Genomic DNA, 22,148 nt, shown 5'->3' on the forward strand with positions numbered 1-22,148 from the left:
AGTCCTGCCCAAGGGGCAGGGTGCTGTGGGTGCTGCCCTATGGCCCCCAATCTCTGGGGTCCTTCCAACCTCTCACCATGACCCCTGTCCCCCCATTGTCATCCACCCACACAGTGCCACCGGTGCCAGGCCACAATGACAGCCATGGGCAGGAGCAGGAACAAAAGGGCCCCACTGACCCCTGCGGCCACTGCAACAAACAGAGTGGGGCACATCAGGATCACCCATCACTCCAAGGGTCCTGCACTCCCTGGTGACCACATATTATCCCACCTGTGACCCAGGGTATGCGTGCTGTCACCTCCAGGGCCAGCTCTCGGCTGAGTGCCTGGAACACGCTGAGTGCCTGAACAGCTGTCCATCCAGCTGATTGGTGACCATGCACTGGTAGGGGCCCGAATCTCCCACATCGACAGCCCTGAGCTCCGGAAGGGGACCCTGGGCCACCTCCTGCCCATTGTGCAGCCAGGTGAAGGTGACAGGGGCTGAGCCCACCTGCACCGAGCAGTGCAGGGTCACAGGGTCACCAGCATGCACTTGATATGACAGGGGACTGAGGCTGATGGTGGCATTTGCCACGGGCACTGTGGGGACACAGACAGGGCTGGCACCTGGTGAGGTGGATGGGGGTGCATGGGTGGGGTCACCCCCAGTCTAAGGGTCCCGCTCACAAAAGACACGGACATTCAGGGGGACACTCTCAGCCATGCTGTCCCCGCACTGGCAGTGGCCGCTGTCATTGTCCCCAGTGTGGTGCAGCTCCAGGCAGGGCCAGTGCCAAGCTGTGCCCCCTAGCCCTCCCGGGTACCAGGAAATGGACAGGTGACCTGTCCCTGTGGCCACCGTGCAGCTCAGCACAAGGCTGCGCTGACAGAGACACCCACAAGGGCAGAACCCCTGAGGGAGGGGGTGACACCAGGGGACATTGAGGGACTTGGGGGAAGGTCAGGGAGGGGCAGGGAGATCCCAGTGAGGGAGACGAGAGGAGGTGCAGTAGAAGGACACTGAGTTGACCGGGTTGTCCTGCGAGCGCCGGCAGCACAGTGTCACCGTATCCCTCTCCAGCAGCGCCCACGCCGGCACCTGCAGCACCAATGGGGCTGCGGGATACGGGGGTCCTGTTACACCTGGCGGGTCCCCAGAGTAGGGGACAGGCTCTGGTCACACAGGAAGTGACTCATGGAGCGGAGCCCACCCAGAACCCCAGGTAACTGCTTCCTTCCCCTTCATCCCCTTCCCCTTCATCGTCTCTCTCCTGCAGCAGAAGGAAGAGGCCGTTTGTGCTGAGTGTCACATGGGAGGAGGGTTCTGCCCTGGGGGGAGGCAAATACAGGGGGCTCCTGCCCTGGGGGGATCCTGTCCCAGGGGGAACACACGCTGGACAAGGGGCTTCTGTCCTGGGGGATGGCAGCTCTTGGTGTTTCCAAACTGCTCCATTCTTGCTCCTCCCCTGCTGGATCTGAGCCAGCAAGAGCTGCTGGGGAATGGAGCCCTGGGCAGGAAGGAGCTCCCAAACTCCTGCTCCTTGAAGCCAGTGGCCATCCAAGGGTGGGGCCCAGCCATGGCCCAGCCCCACTGCACAGGGATGGCCATTGCCCAGCCCTTCTCTAGCCAGCCCCAAGGGGCAGCCAGCACCTGAGGGTCCCTTGCTGCCCCATTGGCTTTGATTGTGTCAGCTTTAGAGCTGCTGCAGAGGTGAGAATTCTGTGGGGAAAAAGCCCTGGCTGTGGTTAGCTCAGCCCTGCAAGAAGCACAAACCCCAAAGGGAGCCCAAGCAGTGTCTCTGTGAGGGCCTTTGATGGTTTTCAGAGCAGGGCTGGCTGGAAACCCCCCTGCAGAGGCATTGAGGGGGAGCCAGTCAGGAAATGCAGCAATTGATCACTTTGTCCCTCTCATCAAATATTGTAAATACATATTATATTACTGGAATTTTACAAATATTAAAATGGAATTTATATATGTAATGTAAAAGTAACTTTGTTACAAAGATGTAGTTTTTATGTCTGTTGTTAATTAAGCTTTGTGAAATAGCTGATATAAGGATACTTGTGTTAAAATGCCTGCTTGGATGGGATAACATCCGATGAACACAGGATGGGGATGCCTGCTACCGATATGCCAACTATCAGCACTCACCGCCTGAAGACAGTGTGGACCAAGGCCCAGAAATGAAGATGATTATAAGAATGGCTAAAAGCAGAACCAAGGAATAATGCTCTAAAAAGGCAGATCCAAGTAGGAGCCCAGCTAAACAATTCTTGGAATGTAAATTAGCTTGGGGAAAAATTTTTCTATGCATAAGTGTCTATGAATATGCAACAGCCTGATCTAAGGGAAAAGATATCTAAGAGGTATCCCCGAAGAGAACACTGTGCTCTTGGCTGAGTGCCAAGATGCACCCACCCATAACAACCTTGGCTCTATGATCCTTGTCTCCTATTGTCCTTTATTAAACTTCTAAAATTTTCACAGGAGAGAGAACGTAGTTTTCGCATGCTGCAAAGATGAGAATTCAGTGGGGGAAAAAGGCCTGCCTGTGGTTTGCTCAGCCCTGCAAGAAGCACAAAACCCAAAAGGAGCCCAAGCAGTGTCACTGATAGGGCCTTTGGTGGTTTTCTGAGCAGGGCTGGCTGGAAACTGCCCCTAAAAAGGCAGCTGTGTGGGAACCAGTCCAGAAATGCAGCAACTGATCACTTTATCTTTCTAGGCAAGGGACTGGGAGAGACCCGAAAATCCTGCAAAGACAACAACAGTCTGCTCAACAATCTGACCAGGACCTTCCTCCTCCTTCCTGTCTCAAACCTGCAGCCCTTTAGAACATCCCAGAAAGTATTTTTGGGTTCTGGCTCAGTTGCGAGACAAGAGAGAAAAGGATGGAAATGTTGAGCAGGGGCTCTACCCCATGGCGGTGGTGGGCAGGGACCCTGTCTGGATTCCAGGTGTCCCCAGTGCTGCTCCATCCCTGCCCTCCTCACCTGCACAGGGCACAGGGAATAGACAGGGCTCTGCCCCACCCCTGCCCCACCCCTTTCAGGGTACCCCTTCACTTCCCAGAGCTGTGGGGGCCTTACCCTGGCAACGCTCGGTCCCGACACATCGCGAGAGTGGCTTTGGGCACGCTGCCACAGTTGGTTTGGACACTCCGTGACCATCCTGGCACTCGCAGCACGATGGCAGCTGAGCCCCTTCCCGGTGCTCTGGGACCACCATTGCTGTCCCTCCTTTCCGCAGACCCCACCGCAGGGTCTCTGCTCCCCCCTGTCCCGGGATCTCCCCTCCGCCGTTTCGCTCCCTCCATCCTCGGGGCTCCCCAGTGGGGTCCCGGTCCCTCCATCCCGGCCCCTCCCACCCACTGCCCCCCAGCCCCTCCGGCCGCACCCTCCGACAGCCCCTGGGCCGGCACCGGCAGAGGCTGCCGAGCTCCTGCAGGATGAGACGTTCCTGGGATAGCGCAGGCTGAGCGGGGCCCGGCTCCCTCACGCCGTCCTTGCCCGCAGCACTCGGGCTCCAGCAGTCCCAGGCTGCTCCTTTGGGACGTGCTGACCACTCCTGGAGCGCTGTCCTTTGTTGGGAATGAGCCCAGGAGCACTCGAATCACCACGGGACCTCGTTTGAGGCTGTGCCCAAGCCCTGAGGGGTTTGGGAGTCTGATGGGTGTCACTGCTCTGTCTCAAAATCTGCTCCCTTGGGCCACCTCATCTAGCTGCTCCCGCCTCAGCCACAGATTCCCAAAATCCCTGGGAGAGGTAGCAGAGCCGTGTGTTTGTGCACAGGGATGCTTTAGGAACACAGCGGACCTTCAGGAATCCCATCAATAATTACAACACCTCCTGAAGGGTCTGCAGCGTCTGGAGCAGAACAGGGGCATTGGCCCAAACAGCTCCAATTTAGCCCTGTTTTGCCCTCCCAAGGCACAACTCCCAGCCCTGGCTATCTCTGTGCTGCAGCTGCAGCTGCAGAGCCCTGAGGGCTGTGCCTCTGCTCTCCTCCTCCTCCCCTGCAGTGGCTGTGTCAGAACCATCAGTGGCCCAGGAAGAGCAGGAAATCCAAATGTGCTCTGCAGCCACCTGAGGAGCCCTGGCAGAGTCAGCACCGAGCACCAGCTTTCCTCAGCATCCCAGGGAAATTCAACATTCCCAGAGCTGCTATGCCCAGGCTAACGGAGGAAAAGGGAATGGAAGGCTGTAAAGCGGTCACAAGTGATGTTTTGGATCCGAGACATGTCAGGCGCTGCCTTCCTTCCCTCCGGGATCATAGACAGTGGTTGCGGTTTTTGTGCAGGGCGTGTGTCTGGCCCCAGGACACTGCTATGCTGCAGTGGGCACTGGGATCCAACCTGCTGCCTTGGTGGCTTCTGCCCGCTTCTAGTGGTGGTGTCGGGAGGGATTGGTGGCCGTGAGTTTGCCGTCAGAGGCTGCCATGGGCCCTGAGGGGATGGAGCTGGACCGGGGCGCCCCCTGCTGGCCGGGAGTGCTCCCTGCAGCGCCCCCTGCTTGCCGGGTGTGCTCCCTGCAGCACCCCCTGCTGGCAGTGGTTATAAATGCTACAAAAACCAACAGCACTGAGCGGGACGGAAAGAGGGGCTAAATTTATGTATACAATAGAACAATATAAGTTTAATAATTAACATGAAAGTTATGTAACGATAGAGTATAAAACATGATCATTTTGGATGTATAGTCAGAGTCAGATTTGGGTTGAATATACCCCGATTCCCAGAGCTCTTTAAAAAAGCACCGCATATAATCCCCCGTGATGATGTGTTTTTGAACGCTAGCATTTTGGCGACCCAGATGGGTCACTTGTCAGTGCTGCTGAGTGAGTTTGCAATTTGATCACGCTCCAGATGGCACCGAGAGATTCTTGGGGAGCCCATTGCCCGCAACCGCTTCTGCCGCTCAAAAACGTCCCCGGGAGAAAGGTAAGGTGCTTTTTACTTTGGTTTTGGGTGCCTGCCAATAAGACACATTGAAAGCTACGCTTGGTTAGGCTAAAGGAATTCCTGTTGGTGTAAGCCTAGGCGCCGTTCTGTAAGACAATCATGAAAGCGTTGCGGGTTCAACATTTGTGGTATTTTTGAAATGGAGAAACTTCAAGAAATTTTGGGCAGTAATACCCCTATCCCACATAATTCTCCTTTGGGGTGCTTATTAGCACATTGGAAACAAGGTAACTTTAGAGAAGAATTACGTAAAACTAAGTTGATTGATTATTGTAATTCATGGTGGCCAGAATATGCCTTAGAGAATAGTGAAAAATGGTCAAAATACGGTACTCTGCAATATAACACTATTTCGCAGTTAATGTCGTTTTGTAAACAAGAAAGAAAATGAGATGAAGTCCCATATGTTGATCTGTGTTTCTACTTACGGAGAAAGACAGAATGGCAAGATGAATGTAGATTATTAGTAGTTAAAAGATCTGCAAAGTTTAGGGTTTGTGAAGAACGTTGTTTAGGACACTTGGCGTTAAAAGAAAGCTTGAGTAGAGAAAATTATACAGATATTGATTTACAAGTAGCTCCAATAGGAACTACTAGAGAACCTAACCCTATCCCGCCTGTTTCATCTGTCCCTATCCCACTACCTGCTCCTCACCCACCTAGCCCTGAACCTGTCTCGTCTAGTACACCTTTCCCTCTTTATCCTCCTCTCCCATCATCACCCGATCCCTCTTCCTCAGAAGATGAGCAAAACCTAACTGTGATAGAAAAGAGAAAGAGATATGTGAGTGAAAAAGATAGCAATGGTAATGATCAGTGACCCCAACAGCCCATAGAACCCGGGGTCGGGCAAAGCTTGCTCCAGTTGTGCATAGAGATGGCATAAAGAAACAAAAACAGACTGTGATTGCCCCCTTGCGACAAGGTGTTGGAGTAGAAAGGCCAGTATTTGTAAAAGTGCCTTTTTTTCCCGGCAGACTTAGTCATTTGGAAACAGTCAGACGGAACTTATAGAGAAAATCCTGATAAAGTGGCACGCGTAGTAAAAATAGTTATGAAAACTCAAAATCCTTACTGAGATGACATACAAGTAATATTAGATACTGTGATAGATTCTACTGAAAAAGAAATGGTACTTAAGGCAGCCAAAGAGAGGGCAAGAAAAGATATTAGAAATGGGCTGGTAACAGAGAATTTAGATGTGAATTTCCCAATTGAGGATCCAAATTGGGAGCCTAATTTATTGTGCGATATGAGGAGATTACAGAAATACCAAGAGTAGATCCAAATAAGAGTTCAGAATGCTGTGCCCAAAACTATAAATTAGTCCAAACTATATGAGGTTCGACAAGAAAAGAAAGAATCTCCCACTGCGTTTTTGGAGAGGCTTAAGGAAGTAGCAAAGAAATATACATACATCCAAATGGATACAGAGCAAGCAAAGGTTCAGCTCGCTCTCATATTCTTGGGCCAATCACAAGATGACATTCGTAGAAAATTGCAAAAATTAGAAAGAGAAGAATTAAAGAATTTAGATAAGTTACTCAAGGTTGCTTCGAAGGTATATAACAATTGAGAAAAAGAAGCTAGTAAAAGGCAGCAGCAGAATCTTTTAGCAGTAATACAGGGGAGAGGGAACCCAAATTTCAGGGACCGTAACAAGAATGGTCGGGGTAAGAGACAAGTTACCCAAGAGTTAATCCTGAATCAATGTGCGTACTGTAAGCAGGAGGGGCATTGGAAGTGAAATTGTCCAAGCTTGAATAACCACTTTGACCAAGGCAATCAGTTCCAGCAGGCTACCAAGGAGATGGTCCTGGGGGAGTATACCAGCTGACTAGATGTAGAACTGGGAGAACGTGTTAAGGAACCTGTTATAAATATACAGTTAGGGCATGAAGAGGTCAGATTTCTAATAGATACGAGAGCTACTTTTTCTGTATTGAATTATTTGCAAGGACAAATTGAGGACAAGGAAACGACAATAGTCGGCGCTACAGAGAAAGAAGAAAAATGGCCTTTCCTGCAACCCCTAGATTTGTGGTTTGGAAACAAGATTATAACACACGAATTTTTATATGTACCTGAGTGTCCAATTCCGCTTTTAGAGAGAGATTTGGTAGCGAAACTTGATGAGGTAATAACCTTTGAAAATTGAGAGCTTATAATGAAAATACCTGAATCAAAGATGAGACAAATATTAATGATCAAAGAAAAACCTGTCCCCTCTATCCCTAGGGAGGTAGAAGATGCAGTGATTCCCTCTGTATGGGAGACAGATATACCAAAGCAATCTAAATTGGCACAACCAGTGCATATAGAGTTAAAAGAAGAGGCAAGATCTGTACAAGTCAAACAATATCCATAAAACCAGAAGCACAGCAAAGAATAGTAAAGATTATTGAGAAATTCTTGAAATACTGAATTTTAGAAGAATGTGAATCAGAATTTAATACACCAATATTTCCAGTAAAGAAGCCAAATGGTGAATATAGATTAGTGCAGGATTTGAGAGCAATAAATAAAATAAGAAAGGACATTTATCCAGTGGTAACAAATCCTTATACATTGCTAACATCCGTAAAGGAGACATATAAATGGTTTACAATAATTGATTTAAAAGATGCCTTTTTCTGCATTCCCCTTGACAAAGAAAGTAGGAAACTGTTTGCCTTTGAGTGAAAAAACCCAGAGAACGGAAGAAAGATCCAGCTCACCTAGACACGACTCCCACAAAGCTACAAGAACTCACTGACCCTATTCAGAAACCAACTGGCAAAGGAACTAGAGATTTACACCGAAAATGAGCAAGTACCAAGAGACCAATACTTATTGTTGCAGTATGTTGATGATATACTAGTAGATGCAGAAGAAAGAGCAACCTGTATAAAGGTAACCATTGAGATTTTAAATTCACTGGGAATGGGAGGCTATAAAGTATCCAGAGGAAAGGCACAAATTGCACAACAGACTGATTTACCTGAGATGTGAAATTTCACAAGGGCAACAAAAACTAAATACTAATCGTATCCAAGCTATTTGTGCGATTCCAAACCCCCAGAATTTACATGAGCTTCGAGTCTTCCTTGAGATGGCAAGATGGTGTCGCTTGTAGATCATAGGACTATAGACTGATTAACCCCTGTATGAAGCTCAGAAGACGCAGCCATTCACCTGGGGCAAACCACAGAAAGAAGCCTTTCTAAAATTAAAAGAAGCACTGACAACTGCTCCAGCATTAGAGTTACCTGATTTGTCTAGAGTTACCTGATTTGTCTAAAGATTTTCAGCTGTTTGTACATGAAAGGCTGCGCCTAGCACTAGGAGTCCTGACCCAACGTCTGGGAAGCTGGAAAAGGCCGGTGGGCTACTTTTCCAAACAACTCAACAACATAAGTGCCGGGTGGCCCTCATGTCTGTGGGCAGTCGCAGCTACTGTGATCCTGATACAAGAAGCCAGGAAACTTACTATGAGAAGGCACATAAATGTCTATGTACCACACATGGTAAACACTGTCTTAGAACAAAAGGAGGGCCATTGGCTATCTCCCAGCAAGATGATGAAATTCCAAGTAGTCCTGACTGAGCAAGATGATGTCACATTAAAAACAACTAGCTTTTTAAATCCAGCTTTGTTCCTAGGTACCACAACTGAAGAAGGCCCATTAGAACACGACTGTGTAGAAGTAATAGAGTACACCTATTCAGCAAGAGAAGACCTGAAAGATATCCCAGTAGAGCAGCCGGAGTGGGAGCTGTTTACAGATGGGAGCAGCCTCGTGGAAAACGGAACCAGATACGCTGCATATGCGGTTACAACAGTCAATACAACAGTGGAGGCAAAGGCATTACCACCAAATACATCTGCGGAGAGGGCAGAACTTGTTGCTTTAACCAGGGCACTAGAATTAGGTGAAGGAAAAAAAGTAAATATCTACACTGACTCAAAATATGCTTTTAGAGTGGTGCATGTACACCGAGCACTGTAGAAAGAAAGAGGACAGTTATCTTCTTGGGGTACGCACATTAAACATCAGGATGCAGTCCTGCAATTGATAAAGGCAAGTACAAAAACCTGAACAAGTGGCAATCATACACTGCAAAGCACACCAATCAAGAAACTCCAAAATCTGTGAGAGAAATCAAAAGGCAGACTGAGCAGCCTGACAAATTGCTCGAGAAGTACAAACAACAATGGCATTGATACCTTTGAAGCTTAATGTATCCCAATTCAATTTGCCTCCAAAACCAAAATATTCAGTAGAAGATGAGAGACTGGCACATTTGCTAAATGCACAAAAGAATTCAGAAGGATGGTATGTAACCGCACAAGGACAAATAGTGGTACCCCCCTTAATAATGAGAGAAGTTCTACAAATTAAACATAACGAATGTCACTGGAGAGCAGAGGCATTAGTAAAATTACTAAAGCAGAGTTTAATTTCAGTACAGATGTTAACAATAGCAAAATCAGTAATGTTAAAATGTGATATCTGCTTGAAAAACAACCCAGTGGGCAGGTGACAGGCACAGCTAAGAAGAATTCGAATAGGAATAGAGCCAAGAGACTATTGGCAAGTAGATTTTGTAGAGCTACCAAGAACTCGAGGATACAAATACCTGTTAGTAGGAGTTGACACATTCTCTGAGTGGCCAGAAGCCCTTCCCTGTCACATGAACCAAGCAAAAGAAAAAGTTAAGTAGTTACTACAAGAGATTATTCCCAGATTCGAAGTACCCCTAAGAGTATCATCAGATAGAGGACCCCATTTCATAGCTACAGTAGTAAGAGAACTAAGTAGATTGCTAGAGATAAATTGAGACCTCCACACACCGTGGAGACCCCAGTCAAGTGGACAGGTAGAGAGGATGAATCAGACACTAAAAAGGCAAATCAGTAAAATATGCCAAGAAGCCAAATTGCAGTGGCCCCAGGCTCTGCCAATAACACTGTTGATGATTCGGATAAAGCCTAGGAGTGGGATGTCAGTCAGTCCTTATGAGATATTGTATGGGAAACCATATGAATCTCCCAAGCCTAACCCTAATGTACACGTCACAGGAAAGCAGGAAGTGTATAATTATGTTCTGTCTCTTGGGAAAACTTTAGCTCGGCTCCGGAGTATCCTCGTGTGGAATAGACCACTGACTCTTGAGAACCCAGTCCATAACATACATCCAGGAGACGAGGTGTACATCAAGAACTGGAACGAGGAACCACTGAAAGAAAAGTGGAGTGGACCCCATCAGGTACTACTGACCACGTTTACAGCAGTCAAAGTAGCCGGCGTGGAACCCTGGATCCACTATACCCGAGTGAAGAAAGTCCATCCTGGATCACAGACTGTAAAAACTCTGGAATGAACAAAGGCTGCAGATAAGACATGTTTAATTGCTTTCAGAATGCTATCAGTAATTGTGCTAACGTTATGGTTATTAATATCTTTGAGATGTAGAATGCAAAATGATCAACTAACCACTCTTCATTCTAGAATGAAGAGAAAAGTACAAACGGAAACACAAGTGATAAAAGTTTCTAATGCAGTTCAGGCTGAGAATGTAATGATTAGATTAGTCAAAGATTTTGCCAAAATGCAAAACACCAGCCGAATGACTGCCTGTCTGCCAATACCAAAGGCAGCAGGAGACCCAGTAAATTGGAGAACCATAACATCAAAACTACCTGAAATACAAAAGAACAAAACAATTACATGTAAACTAGTACCCAGATCAAGGCAAGTTACAGAAACCACTCTAGTATGAGAATGTGAAGCCAAAGATAAGAAAGATCAGATAGAACCTTGAGACAGTGCATAGTCTGTGAGTATTCTTCAAAGATTCCAATATATGGCAAACACCCCTTGGTGTATTAAGTGAGAAAGCCCCGAGAATGAAAGAGATCCAGCAATAACGAACACTGACACTAGTAGCAGAATGAAGGCAGACAAAGTAAGTTAGTAAGAATGTAATAAAACTTAGGACTGCACTTCAAATGATGAAGAGATAAAACAGATGCCACTCCTGGCAATAGCCCTACAAATTGGTTGTGCTTGCAGAGAAATCAAACATAAACAAGGCAAAGTGAATTATAAAGTAATTATAGGGTGTATCAAGATTACAATCCGAGTTCCAAGACAATTTGTATGGGCAGCAAATGATGGTACCTAGACAACACATCTGCCTGTAGACGAGAAAGTAAAAGAGATTACTTTAAGCCTCCCAACTTTATGTCCAATTTAGAAAAAGTCCCCATTCAATAGAAAACATGAACTTCTGCAGATAAGAGCAAGACGAGAAGTTCTAGACAATGAAAATCCAGATGACACTTAGCAAGAACCCTCTAGTGGAGTGAAATTTGGATGGGCCCCAGTGTCATTGCTTGGTCCTATAGCAAACTATAAGAGCAGAGAGATGCTGTACAAACTTACAAGTCAAGTAGGTAGACTAGCAAGAGTCACCCAGAAAGAATTTAAATAATTAAATATTCAATTACAAGCCACCACAAAAATGACTTTACAAAATCGATTGACCCTAGATATGTTACTCCTGAAAGAGCATAGAGTATGTAGATTTTTAAAGAGACAAGTTGATCATTGTTGTGTTCATATCCCAAATGTAACTGCAGATGTAGAATATGACATCAATCAGTTAAAACAAATAGATCATGAAGCACAAGAAGAGCAAAAAGATTTAGCTACAAGCTGGTTAAGAAAAATCTTTAAAAGATTAAAGTAGAATGTGAGTTCATGAATGAAATCTATCATTGAGAGTGTGATAATCTTACTAATTGTATTCTTAGCAATTTAGTGAATTTACAGCATCTTAAAGGGAGAGATACAGAAGAAAACATCCTGGAACCAGATGATAATAAAGGCACTAACACGAGATCCACGCCCACCATCTTCTGGTTCTCCAGTTCATAACAGCATCCACGACAACGTTTACATCAACCCTGGATTTGAAGAACCAAGTACGAACTGAGGAATAAAGGACTGTATCAAGTGAAAACATTTACACCTATAGTGAAGTGAAAATGCTTTCAAAGGGGGGAGAATGATAGTGGAACCCTGAAAAAAGTTAAAGATAGAATCTAAAAATGTTAGGCTTTGTGCTTTCCCAGATCAACTGCACCTGCGTAAGCAGTATGATAAATTATATAATTGTTAGATGTGATGATTGTTTAGTAATTAAATGTAATTGTTATATAACCATAAGAAGAATAGTGAGAAACTATGTTGGAAATTCAGAGAGGGGCTAAATTTATGTATACAATAGAACAATATAAGTTTAATAATTAACATGAAAGTTATGTAACGATAGAGTATAAAACATGATCATTTTGGATGTATAGTCAGAGTCAGATTTAGGTTGAATATACCCCGATTCCCAGAGCTCTTAATAAAAAGCACCGCATATAAACCCCCGTGATTTTGTGTTTTTGAACGCTAACAACCTGGCCACACAGGACCTGGTGCATCATACTGTGCCTTGTGTCCCATGGCTGACAGACTGATGGACAGACGGGGCCGTGTCTCACAAAAAGAGAGGTCTAACTCTCCCCTGCCACACAGGTGTTTCAAAATGCCTCCAGACATCAAACTTTTCCTGTCTCTGACACCCAACCCTATGCCATGGCCGGATCCTGACTGCCAGGGCAAAGGGGGAGGCTCTGGAACCCCCACAGGGCCCTTGTGACATCCTGGTGTTGGGAACACAGCAGAGGAAGGGTTTGGGACAGGGGAAAACAGAATCCAGAGCCTCCTGAAGGCCATCAGAGCACGGCAGGTCCAGGGCCCTGCCAGTTCCTCTGGTGGAGGAAATGTGTTGGGGACCACTTCTGGGGTTGGTTCCTTTTTGGTGGTTTCCCCTTAAAATCATTCATTCTTTGACATTTTTGACTCTGAACCTGATTGCTGTTGTTGTCTGTTTTATTTCCTCTTGTGGCTGTTTTAGGAAATTGTTCTTCTCTCAGCCCTTTGGCATCTTTCTCCCTCCACAGGGAGGGAGAGGGGCAGTTTTCAGTGGCAGCACACACACGAGTGGGTGCCCATGGGCAGGGACACCCGGTTCCCCCCAGTGTCACAGCACATTCCCGTAGATGTCACTGGGTTCCTGTGGTCGCCCCTGGTGTTCCCGTAGCTCCGCGCAGGTCACCTGGGGATCCTGGAGGGTGGTGGCACGAGGGGGACACTGCGAGAGACACGGGCTGTGGGATCTGGGTGGGGTGACACTCGTGGGTGACGTGTCCCTCTCTGTGTGTCCCCCCCATACTCACTCCCTGCCCTCTTGGTGACCGCGATGTAGGTGTACAGCACCTCCCCCTCCTCTGGGGGGGCCGGGGGATCCGGGGGGGCCCTGAGGGAATAAAGGGGATGTGGGGGAGGGAATGGGAGGACTTGGGGGTTGGGGTAAAACAGGAGAGTGTGGTTTGAGCCCCCCACCTACCTTTCCTGGTTCTTCCTGGCATCTTCAATAGAAGCAGGGGAGGAGTGACTGTGGGGTCCCAGGGCCCTGACCCCTCTCAGAGTTCCTGAACCGCCTCGGGACCGCCAAGAATCTCTGAAGGCCCTGGAATCCATGAACCTCCCCAGTGTCCCTAAACAATTCACACTCAAGAACCCAAATCCCAGAAGGGACACAGACCCACCCAAACACCCGAGGGCCTTGGAAAGAATCCCCAGCATCCCTGCAGGACCCTACAGCACCTCCTGAAACCCTACAGGACCCCCAGCCAGTTACAACTGTGACGCTGTGGGTAATTCCCTATGGTTTCTCCCATTCTGTGGGCCTCTACAGCTATCTGGGAACCCCCGTTCCCCCATTGTCACCCACCCACACAGTGCCACCAGTGCCAGGTCACAATGACACCCAGGAGCAGGAGCAGGAACAGAAGGGCCCCACCAACCACTGTGGCCACTGCAAGAAACAGAGGGGGACACATCAGGGTCACCCATTACCCCAGGGGTCCTGCACTCCCTGGTGACCCCACCTGTGTCACCCCACCTGTGACCCAGGGTGAGCCAGGTGTCACCTCCAGGGCCAGCTCAGGGCTGAGTGCCCGGAACAAGCGGTGCCCGTCCTGTCCCAGCTGGTTGGTGGCCACGCACTGGTAGATGCCCGAATGTCCCACATTGACGGCCCTGAGCTCCAGGAGGGGACCCTGGGCCACCTCCTGCCCAGTGTGCAGCCAGGTGAAGGTGACAGGGGCTGGGCCCACCCGCACCGAGCAGCTCAGAGTCACATTGTCACCTGCACGCACCTGATGTGACAGGGGACCGGGGATGATGGTGGCATTGGCCACAGGCACTGTGGGGACAGAGACAGGGCTGGCACTGTGCAAGGTGGGATGGGGGTACCGTGGGTGGGGTCATCCCCAGCCCAAAGGTCCTGCTCGCCCAGGACGGTGGCATTCAAGGGGTCAATCTCGACCTCGCTGTCCCCGTCACTGACGCGGCACCGGTACTGGCTGCTGTCATTGTCCCCAGCGTAGCGCAGCTCCAGGCAAGGGCCCGTGCCAAGCAGTGCCGCTGAGCCCTCCCGGTGCCAGGAGAAGGACAGGGGACCTGTTCCTGTGGCGACCACACAGCTCAGCACCAGGTGGTCCCCGAGTGCCACCTGTCCCCCGGGGGTCTGCACCAACAGGGCCACCCCCGAGGGCGGGACCCCTGCGGGAGTGTGGGACACCTGGGGACAGTGAGGGACATGGGGGGATGTCAGGGAGGGGCAGGGCAACTCCAGTGAGGGAGAGGGAGTGCAGAGATTGGGGAAGGGGGACTTAGAAAGGAACACCAAGAAATGATAAAAGGGTCAGGGAGGGAACACCTGGAGAGGCAGGTGGGCAGCACCAGGAAGGGTACGGGGACCATGGGAGGGGATGGTGAGACTTAGGGAATGTGCGGAGACCTCAACCTCAAAGAGGGGTGAAGGGACCCAGGAGGGGTACGGGGACACGATGAAGGATGGAGGGAAACACAAGCCAGGAATGGGGGGACCTTAGGAGCGACCCTGGGCAGCAATGGCAGGACACAGAAAATGCACCGGGGAAGGATGGGGGTACCCATGTAGGGGCTGGGGGTCCCAGGGAGAGACATGAGAAAGGATGGGGATAGCCAGGGAGGGATCTGGAAAAGGTTGGGTACCCCAGAGCAGGCGTCAGGGAGGTCTGGGGGGTGCCAAGCAGTGTGGGGGACCCAAGGCATCTGTGGGGGCTCCCTGTGCCCATCCCCACACTCACGGTGCACTGTGATGTGGAGCTGGGCACTGCTCTTCTGCACGGTCCCCTCCTCAGAGTGTACCTCACAGCCATAATTCCCCGAGTGGGAGACCCCCACGGCAGGCACCAGCAGCTGCAGAGACCCCTGCAGGCCCCCCACCACCTGCCTGTCTCAATAGAACACGTGCAGGAGGGGGGCTCGGGGCCGCAGGGGGCTGGGGGTGCTGAGGCAGCTGAGAGTCAGTGGGGACCCCACAGTGAGCTTGCGGGGACACCCCAGCACTGGCACTGAGAAGAGATCTGGGAAGGAGAGGAGAGGTGAGGACTGTGACTCTGAGTGCACTGGGAAGTGGCTTTGGGTTTGTCAAGATATTGGCGTTCCAGCCATGTGGGTGCACTGTCACTGTTACTGCTGCTGACTGTGACTGCCAGGATCCCACCAAGCCCTCACATTGGTAGCCGCCACTGTGGGGCAGCTGCAAAGGTGAAAGGGACAGCTTGGTCCCCTTAAGGAACATCCCGAGATCCTTGTCCTCCCAGTAAAATCGCACCCTGGTGAGATGGTTGTCCTGCCGGCAGCGGCAGCGCAGTGTCACCGTGTCCCTGTCCAGCAGTGCCTGCGCTGGCACCTGCAGCACCAGCTGGTCTGTGGGACAGGAAGGTCACATCTCATTGATGAGACTGGTCTGAGGTGGGTGCCCATAACACCAGGGACATGTGGGTGCACTGGGGTGCTCTGGGGTGCACTGGGATGTCCCTGTGTGCAGGGCACTGGCTCTTGTTACACAACAGGTGTGAGGCCACCTTCAGAGTGGAGCCCACCCTGACCTCTCAGAGGTCGCCCTCATCATTTAAGATCTCCCCTCACCATCGAAGACTGTCACGGGAGGGCTGCGCCCGGTGCTGGGTCTGTCACTTGTGTAGTCGCCTCTCTCGGTGACACTGAGGTGGTGGCGTCCCTGCCGCCACCAGTGCTGGCTGTCCTTGTACCAGGTGGTGGCACTGGCAGTCCCCAAGCCCTGGCAGGACAATGTCACCCAGTCCCACAGCACCACCAGCCTCCAGGGGGGCTCCACCAGGAGCTGGGTGGTCTGGGCACCTGTGGGTGACAGGGGACACCAGCCTGCCAGGGCCAGTGTGGGGCTGGGGACAGCAGGAAGGGCCATGGCATCCCCCAGGGACTCACCAGCAAGGCCAAGGGTCTGGGCTGGAAGGGAGAAGAGACAGGGCTCAGTGGGGGTGGCACCACGGGGACAGAGGCACATGGGGTACAGGGTGTGGGGGCTGTCCCCAAACTGTCCCTGTGGGGACAGAAGTTCTTGTGGGAAAGTGTGTGGGTGGTCCCCAAAAGTTTTGTAGAGGCAGGGGGACATGTCTATGTCACAGCCTGTCGACGGAAGGAGACCAGGACATCAATTAGATCATCACAGGCCCAGTTTTATTGATCAGTACAGCAGGTTAAATACAGTTCATAATGAGCTTCATACATATTGCAAAAGTTGAGCTCAGGATTGGTTAGTTACATATCAGCAAATATGCCTACTTCTGCATTCTTATGGTTCTACATTTGATACTTTCTACATATTCTCAGGAAGAATCTCTCTTCCCTATCCTCATGTTGTGGCAAGGCCATTCTGTCCTTGCCTGTCATTGGTCACCGACTGCTGACTTCTCCTTTCAGCTTACTGACTGCTGACTTCCCTTTCTCAACTTGACCAGCGGCATTATGTCAGTATGGCCTTTCTCAGCTAACCAATTATTAATAAAACTCTCCACAACAGCCACTGATGCACAACATCCCTGTGGCACAGACAGCTTGGGAACAGGGACACCGATGCCACGTTGGGCTGAGGCAGCACATGGGGACACTGTGGACATCTGGGCAAGTGGTCACCACGGACACAGCCCATGCTGGCCCAGGTCACCCCCACCACCTCATGATCCCATCCCCATGATCCCATCCCCATGGCCACATCCTCACCGTTCTTGTCCCTGCATCCCAGTTCCCTTGTCCCTATCCGAGAGCTCCCTGAGCCCAAAGGTGCAGTCCCCACATTCCTGTCCCCACATCCCTATCCCCAAATTCATGCCCCCTCTTCCTGTCCCCAAAGCCACCCTACATCCCCAGTCCCACCCAGGTCCACTGTGGGTAACATGGACTGGCTCTGCTGGCATTGGGAACCTCAGGGGATCCCACAGCCCCCCTGTGCCCCCTCCCCATCCCATTTCCCCAGGGTGTCAGGCCCGTGCCCGGGGCACTCACCCCACAGGAGCAGCGCCACCTTCCCGGCCATCCCAGTGTCCCCAGCCATGTGCACTGGCTGTCACTCCCTGCTGCGGCCACCGCTCCCCTGGCTGGCGGCTCTTCAGATGAAGGGGAAGGAAGTGAAGTCACGTCTTGACCTCATGTGTAGGTGGCCCTTGGTGGGGGCAGGGTGGGGACAGGCTGGGGACATGAGTGGGTGGGACACAGTGGAACATGAGGTTCCTAGGATTAGGTGGCTTGGTGGGATTGGGGAGGCAGGAATGGGGTCAATGGGAAAGGGCGGTGGTTAGGAGGGGGAATTTCCAGCGAGGGGGATGTCATGGGAATTGGCGTCCCTATATCTGGGCAGACTGAGGAATTTGAGTTCATGGGATGGGGGAATGGTGGTTTTCAAGGGATGGAATGAACGGGAGGTCTTCCTTGGGAATGGGGTCATGAGCCATGGAGATCCTGGGGAATGTCAGTACTGGTATGAGGATTGCAGACAGGGTGGGATATAAGGAGTGGGGGCCCCATGGTCAGGTTCCCAGGGGGCTGGGGGTGCTGAGGCAGCTGAGAGTCAGGGGGGATCCCACAGTAAGATAAGGGGGACCCTCCAGCACCGGCACCGAGAAGAGCTCTGGGAAGGAGAGGGGAGGGAGATTTGTGAGCCTGAGTGCCTGGGGAGGGGCTGTGAGGGTGTCAGGGTGACGGCTGTGGGGTGCTCACCGTGCACTGTCACTGTCACTGAAGCCGAGTGCACCCACGGTGCCACCTTGGAGTCCACCTGGCCCCCGCAGCTCTAGCAGCCACTGTGGTTCAGCTGCAGAGGGGACAGGGACAGCTCGGTCCCATTGAGGGACCTCCCCACCTCCTTGTCCCCTTGTCTCTCCTGGGGGGGCACATCAGGGGGTGGGTCCTGGGAGGATCCCGTCCCAGGGGGTGACACATCCTGGCATGGGGGGGGGGGGGTCCTGTCCCAGGGGTGGCAATTCCAGAAATGTCCCTGCACATTCCAGGCTGGGTGCCTGTCCCAGGGGTGGCACATCTTGGGGACCCCTGTCAATGCAAGGCTGGGGCCCAGCCATGACCCAGCCCCACTGCACAGGGATTGCCATTGCCCAGCCCTGCTCTGGCCAGCCCCAGGTGGCAGCCAGTTCTTGAGGGTCGCCCCTGCCCCCTTGGCTTTGATTCTGGCAGCTTTAGAGCTGCTGCAGAGGTGAGAATTCTGTGGGTGGAAAAAGGCCCCTCCACAGGATGAGCTTAGCTGTGGTTTGCTCAGCCCTGCAAGAAGCACAAAACCCTAAAGAGAGCCCAAGCAGTGGCTCTGTGAGGGCCTTTGATGGTTTTCAGATCAGGGCTGGCTGGAAAAACCCCTGCAGGGGCAGCTGCGAGGGAACCAGTCCAGAAATGCAGCAATTGATTATTTTGTCCCTCACCCCAAGGAACTGAAAGAGCCCCAGAACTACTGCAAATATGGCAACAATCTGCTCAAAAACCTGACCTGGACCCTCCTTCTTGAACAAAACCTGCAGCCATTTGGGACCTTCAAGAAAGAATGTTTGCATTCTGGATGTGCACACCAGAAGAGAGGGGGAAATGTGGAAATATTGAGCAGGAGCTGCACACGAGGGGCTGGGGAGCAGGGGTGTCACAGCAGGAGCAGGGAGTGTCCAGGCAGGGGAATTCAGGGCAGGCTGGAGTGGATTTACCAGGGAATCAGACCCTGAGGCACACATGGGCACTTCCACAGATTCCTGTGCACTGTCCCAAGGATGGACAGAACTTCTCCCCTTTTGGGAGCTGAATCCATGGGAAGTCATTCCAGTTTCAGGGTGGGAATGAGAAAAACGGGGAGAATTCCTAAATATGGCTCAACAAAAGGCTTCCTTAGGGGCTGGGTTACTGCCAAGCAGGCAGGGAAAAATCCCATGGAGCTGTTGGATACTCAGGGAGATTCCACACACTCTGTGGTAACCACAAGCAAATGCTGCTGGGAAATGCACCAATGGGCTCCTAAAGGGAATCAAAAAGACTCATTTCATCGTGATATTTTGTGTTTTTACTGTGAGTGACTTGTTGGGTGAGAAACTTTTAAAAGAATTCTATAAACCTGAGTATTTTATACCTTGTCAGTTTGATTTTTGCTGAGTATGTTCTATATTAGGGAAAAAATTGTGTGGGAAAGATTTTTGCTTTTATTCTACAGAGGTGTAATTTTTTTCTGAACCAATAGGGCATCAGGTGTTGCCTGGATGGCTGAGTCAGGAAACTGGGGACCTGACCCAGGGGTGAGTGGGTCAGAGCCCCAGAGCATCCCAAGACAGCCCTGGGGTGCCCCAGGTTGGGGGCTGTGCTGGGCTCTGAGTCACCCCACAATCTGAGGAAGCCAGGGAAGGATCTGTGACCTCCGTGCCCACCCAGCCATTCCCCATCCTTGACATCCCCATTCTCCTGGGAACCCCAAACATGGGACCACCATTGCCTTGGTCTCTCTGCCCCAGGGACCCCTATCCCAGGACTGCCAGTGCCCAGCACCACCATTGCCTTGATCCCATCCCATGGGCTGCTTCTTCCCCCAGAACCCCTATTCCCCAGGGTCCCCTTTTTCCCCCTGCACCCCCAACCCTGACACCCACATGCCATTACCCCAAATCACTGGGGATCATGTTCTTACAGCACCCCCATCCCTGAATCCCCCCAGGAATGGAGACCCCAAATCCCCCAGACCCCCATTCTCCTGGACACCCATCCTTGGTTCCTCACATCCCCTGAGCCTCCCAGTCCTGGCAACAGCATCCCCACCACGTGCCCAGACTATGCAGCCTTGTCCCCATTCTGTGCCCAGCTTGTGGCCACCATGCCTCCAGCAGGTGCCACCTACACGTGGGGACAGACGTGACCTCGCTTCCTTCCCCTTCATCCGAAGAGCTGCCAGCCAGAGGAGCAGTGGCCACAGCAGCGAGTGACAGCCAGTGCACATGGCTGGGGACACCGGGATGGCCGGGAAGGTGGCGCTGCTCCTGTCGAGTGAGTGCCCCGGGCATGGGCCTGACACCCTGGGGATGGGGAGGGGAGGGGGCACAGGGGGGCTGTGGGGTCTCCTGAGGTCCCCAATGCCAACAGAGTCAGTCCATGTTACCCACACTGGACCTGGGTGGGACTGGGGATGTAGGGTGGCTTTGGGGACAGCAACAGGGGGCAAGTATTTGGGGATGGGGATGTTGGGACAGGAATGTGGGGACTGGCACCTTTGGGCTCAGGTAGCTCTGGGGATAGGGACAAGGGAACTGGGATGCAGGGACAGAATGGGACAAGAACGGTGAGGATGTGGCCATGGGGATGGGGTCATGGGGATGGGATCATGGGGATGGGTGGGGGTGACCTGGGCCAGCATGGGCTGTGTCCGTGGTGTCCTCATGCTCAGGGTGTCCACAGTGTCCCCATGTTCTGCCTCAGCCCAGCGTGGCCTCGGTGTCCCTCTTCCCAAGGCATCCATGCCACACAGATATGGTGCACAGATGGCTGTGACAGACATGTCCCCCTGCCACGACAAATCTTTTGGGGATGACTCAGACACACTTTCCCGCAAGAATTGCTGCCCCTATGGAGACAGTTGGTTGACAGCCACCACACCCCTTGCTCCTGTGCTGCTGTCCCTGCCATGCCACCCCCACCCAGCCCTGTCCCTTCTCCCTTCCAGCCCAGACCCTTGGCCTTGCTGGTGAGTCTCTGGGGGATGCCATGGCCCTTCCTGCTGTCCCCAGCCCCACGCTGGCCCTGGCAGGCTGGTGCCTCCTGTCACCCACAGGTGCCCAGACCACCCAGCTCCTGGTGGAGCCCCCCTGGAGGCCGGCGGTGCTCTGGGACTGGGTGACACGGACCTGCTAGGGCTCAGGGACCACCGGTGCCACCACCTGGTACAAAGACAGGCAGCACTGGGGACAGGAGAGACAGGACTGCTTCACTGTCACCTACCTGTGTGACAGACCCGGCAGTGGGTGCCGCTCCCCCGTGACAGTCTCAAATGGTATGGGGGGATCTTAAATTATCAGGGTGGCCCCTGACAGGTCTTTGTGGGCTTCACTCCGTGGGTGTCCTTACACCCCCCGTGTGGGGAGAGCCTGTCCCCAGGACACTTGGACATCCCAGTCCACCCCAGTGCACCCAGATGTCCCTGGTGCCATGGGGACCTACATTGGACTTGTCTCAACCCCTCAGTGGGATGGGATCGTCCTGTCCCACAGATCATCTGGTGCTGCAAGTGCCAGCACAGGCACTGCTGGACAGGGACACGGTGATGCTGCGCTCCCGGGAGCAGTGGAACAACATGGTCACCGAGGTGAGATTTTACCAGGACGAGAAGGATCTGAGGGGGCCCGTCAATGTGACTGAACTATCGCTGTCCCCCCTGCAGCTGAACCACACCAGCAGCTACAGCTGTGGGGGCTTGGTGAGGTCCTTAATGTCACGGTCAGCAGCAGTGACAGTGACAGTGCTCAGTGAGCATCCCCACGTCTGGAACTCCAATCTCCTGACACCCCCAAAACCACTTCCCAGTGCACTCAAAGTCACAGTCCTCACCTCCCCTCCCCTTCCCAGAGCTCTTCTTGGTTCAGGTGCTGGAGGGTCCCCCTGAGCCCACCGTGGGGTCCCCCCTGACTCTCAGCTGCCTCAGCACCCCCAGCCCCCTGCGGCCCCGAGCCCCCCTCCTGCACATGTTCTACCGGGACGGGCAGGTGGTGGGG

General features: G+C 52.0%; 1 protein-coding gene across 1 annotated transcript; it reads right to left on the reverse strand.

Annotated features, from left to right (window-relative positions):
• Nucleotides 1–297: 297 nt before the first annotated feature.
• On the reverse strand, nt 298–17,449 carry LOC131094055 (Fc receptor-like protein 4). The gene is made up of 12 exons (XM_058041520.1): nt 17,419–17,449; nt 16,342–16,362; nt 16,024–16,254; nt 15,596–15,801; nt 15,177–15,237; nt 14,338–14,607; nt 13,946–14,248; nt 13,775–13,858; nt 13,388–13,409; nt 13,218–13,297; nt 981–1,100; nt 298–584 (listed from the first exon to the last, which is right to left on the reverse strand). The coding sequence occupies exons 1-12, from the start codon at nt 17,447–17,449 to the stop codon at nt 298–300; spliced, it is 1,716 nt and encodes a 571-aa protein (XP_057897503.1).
• Between the last annotated feature and the right edge of the window lie 4,699 nt (nt 17,450–22,148).

This window comes from Melospiza georgiana, chromosome 28 (assembly GCF_028018845.1).
Source record: "Melospiza georgiana isolate bMelGeo1 chromosome 28, bMelGeo1.pri, whole genome shotgun sequence".
Taxonomy (NCBI): domain Eukaryota; kingdom Metazoa; phylum Chordata; class Aves; order Passeriformes; family Passerellidae; genus Melospiza; species Melospiza georgiana.

Excerpts from the sequence above, each read along its gene's own strand:
- LOC131094055 (XM_058041520.1), bottom strand. The coding sequence starts at position 17,449 with ATGGCCGGGAAGGTGGCGCTGCTCCTGTGGG. Across the intron at positions 15,802-16,023 it reads TCCCGTGACAGTCTTCGATG|ACCAGCTGGTGCTGCAGGTG; the intron begins GTGAGGGGAGAT and ends CCTGTCCCACAG. Across the intron at positions 13,859-13,945 it reads TGGCTCACCCTGGGTCACAG|TGGCCACAGTGGTTGGTGGG; the intron begins GTGGGGTGACAC and ends TGTTTCTTGCAG.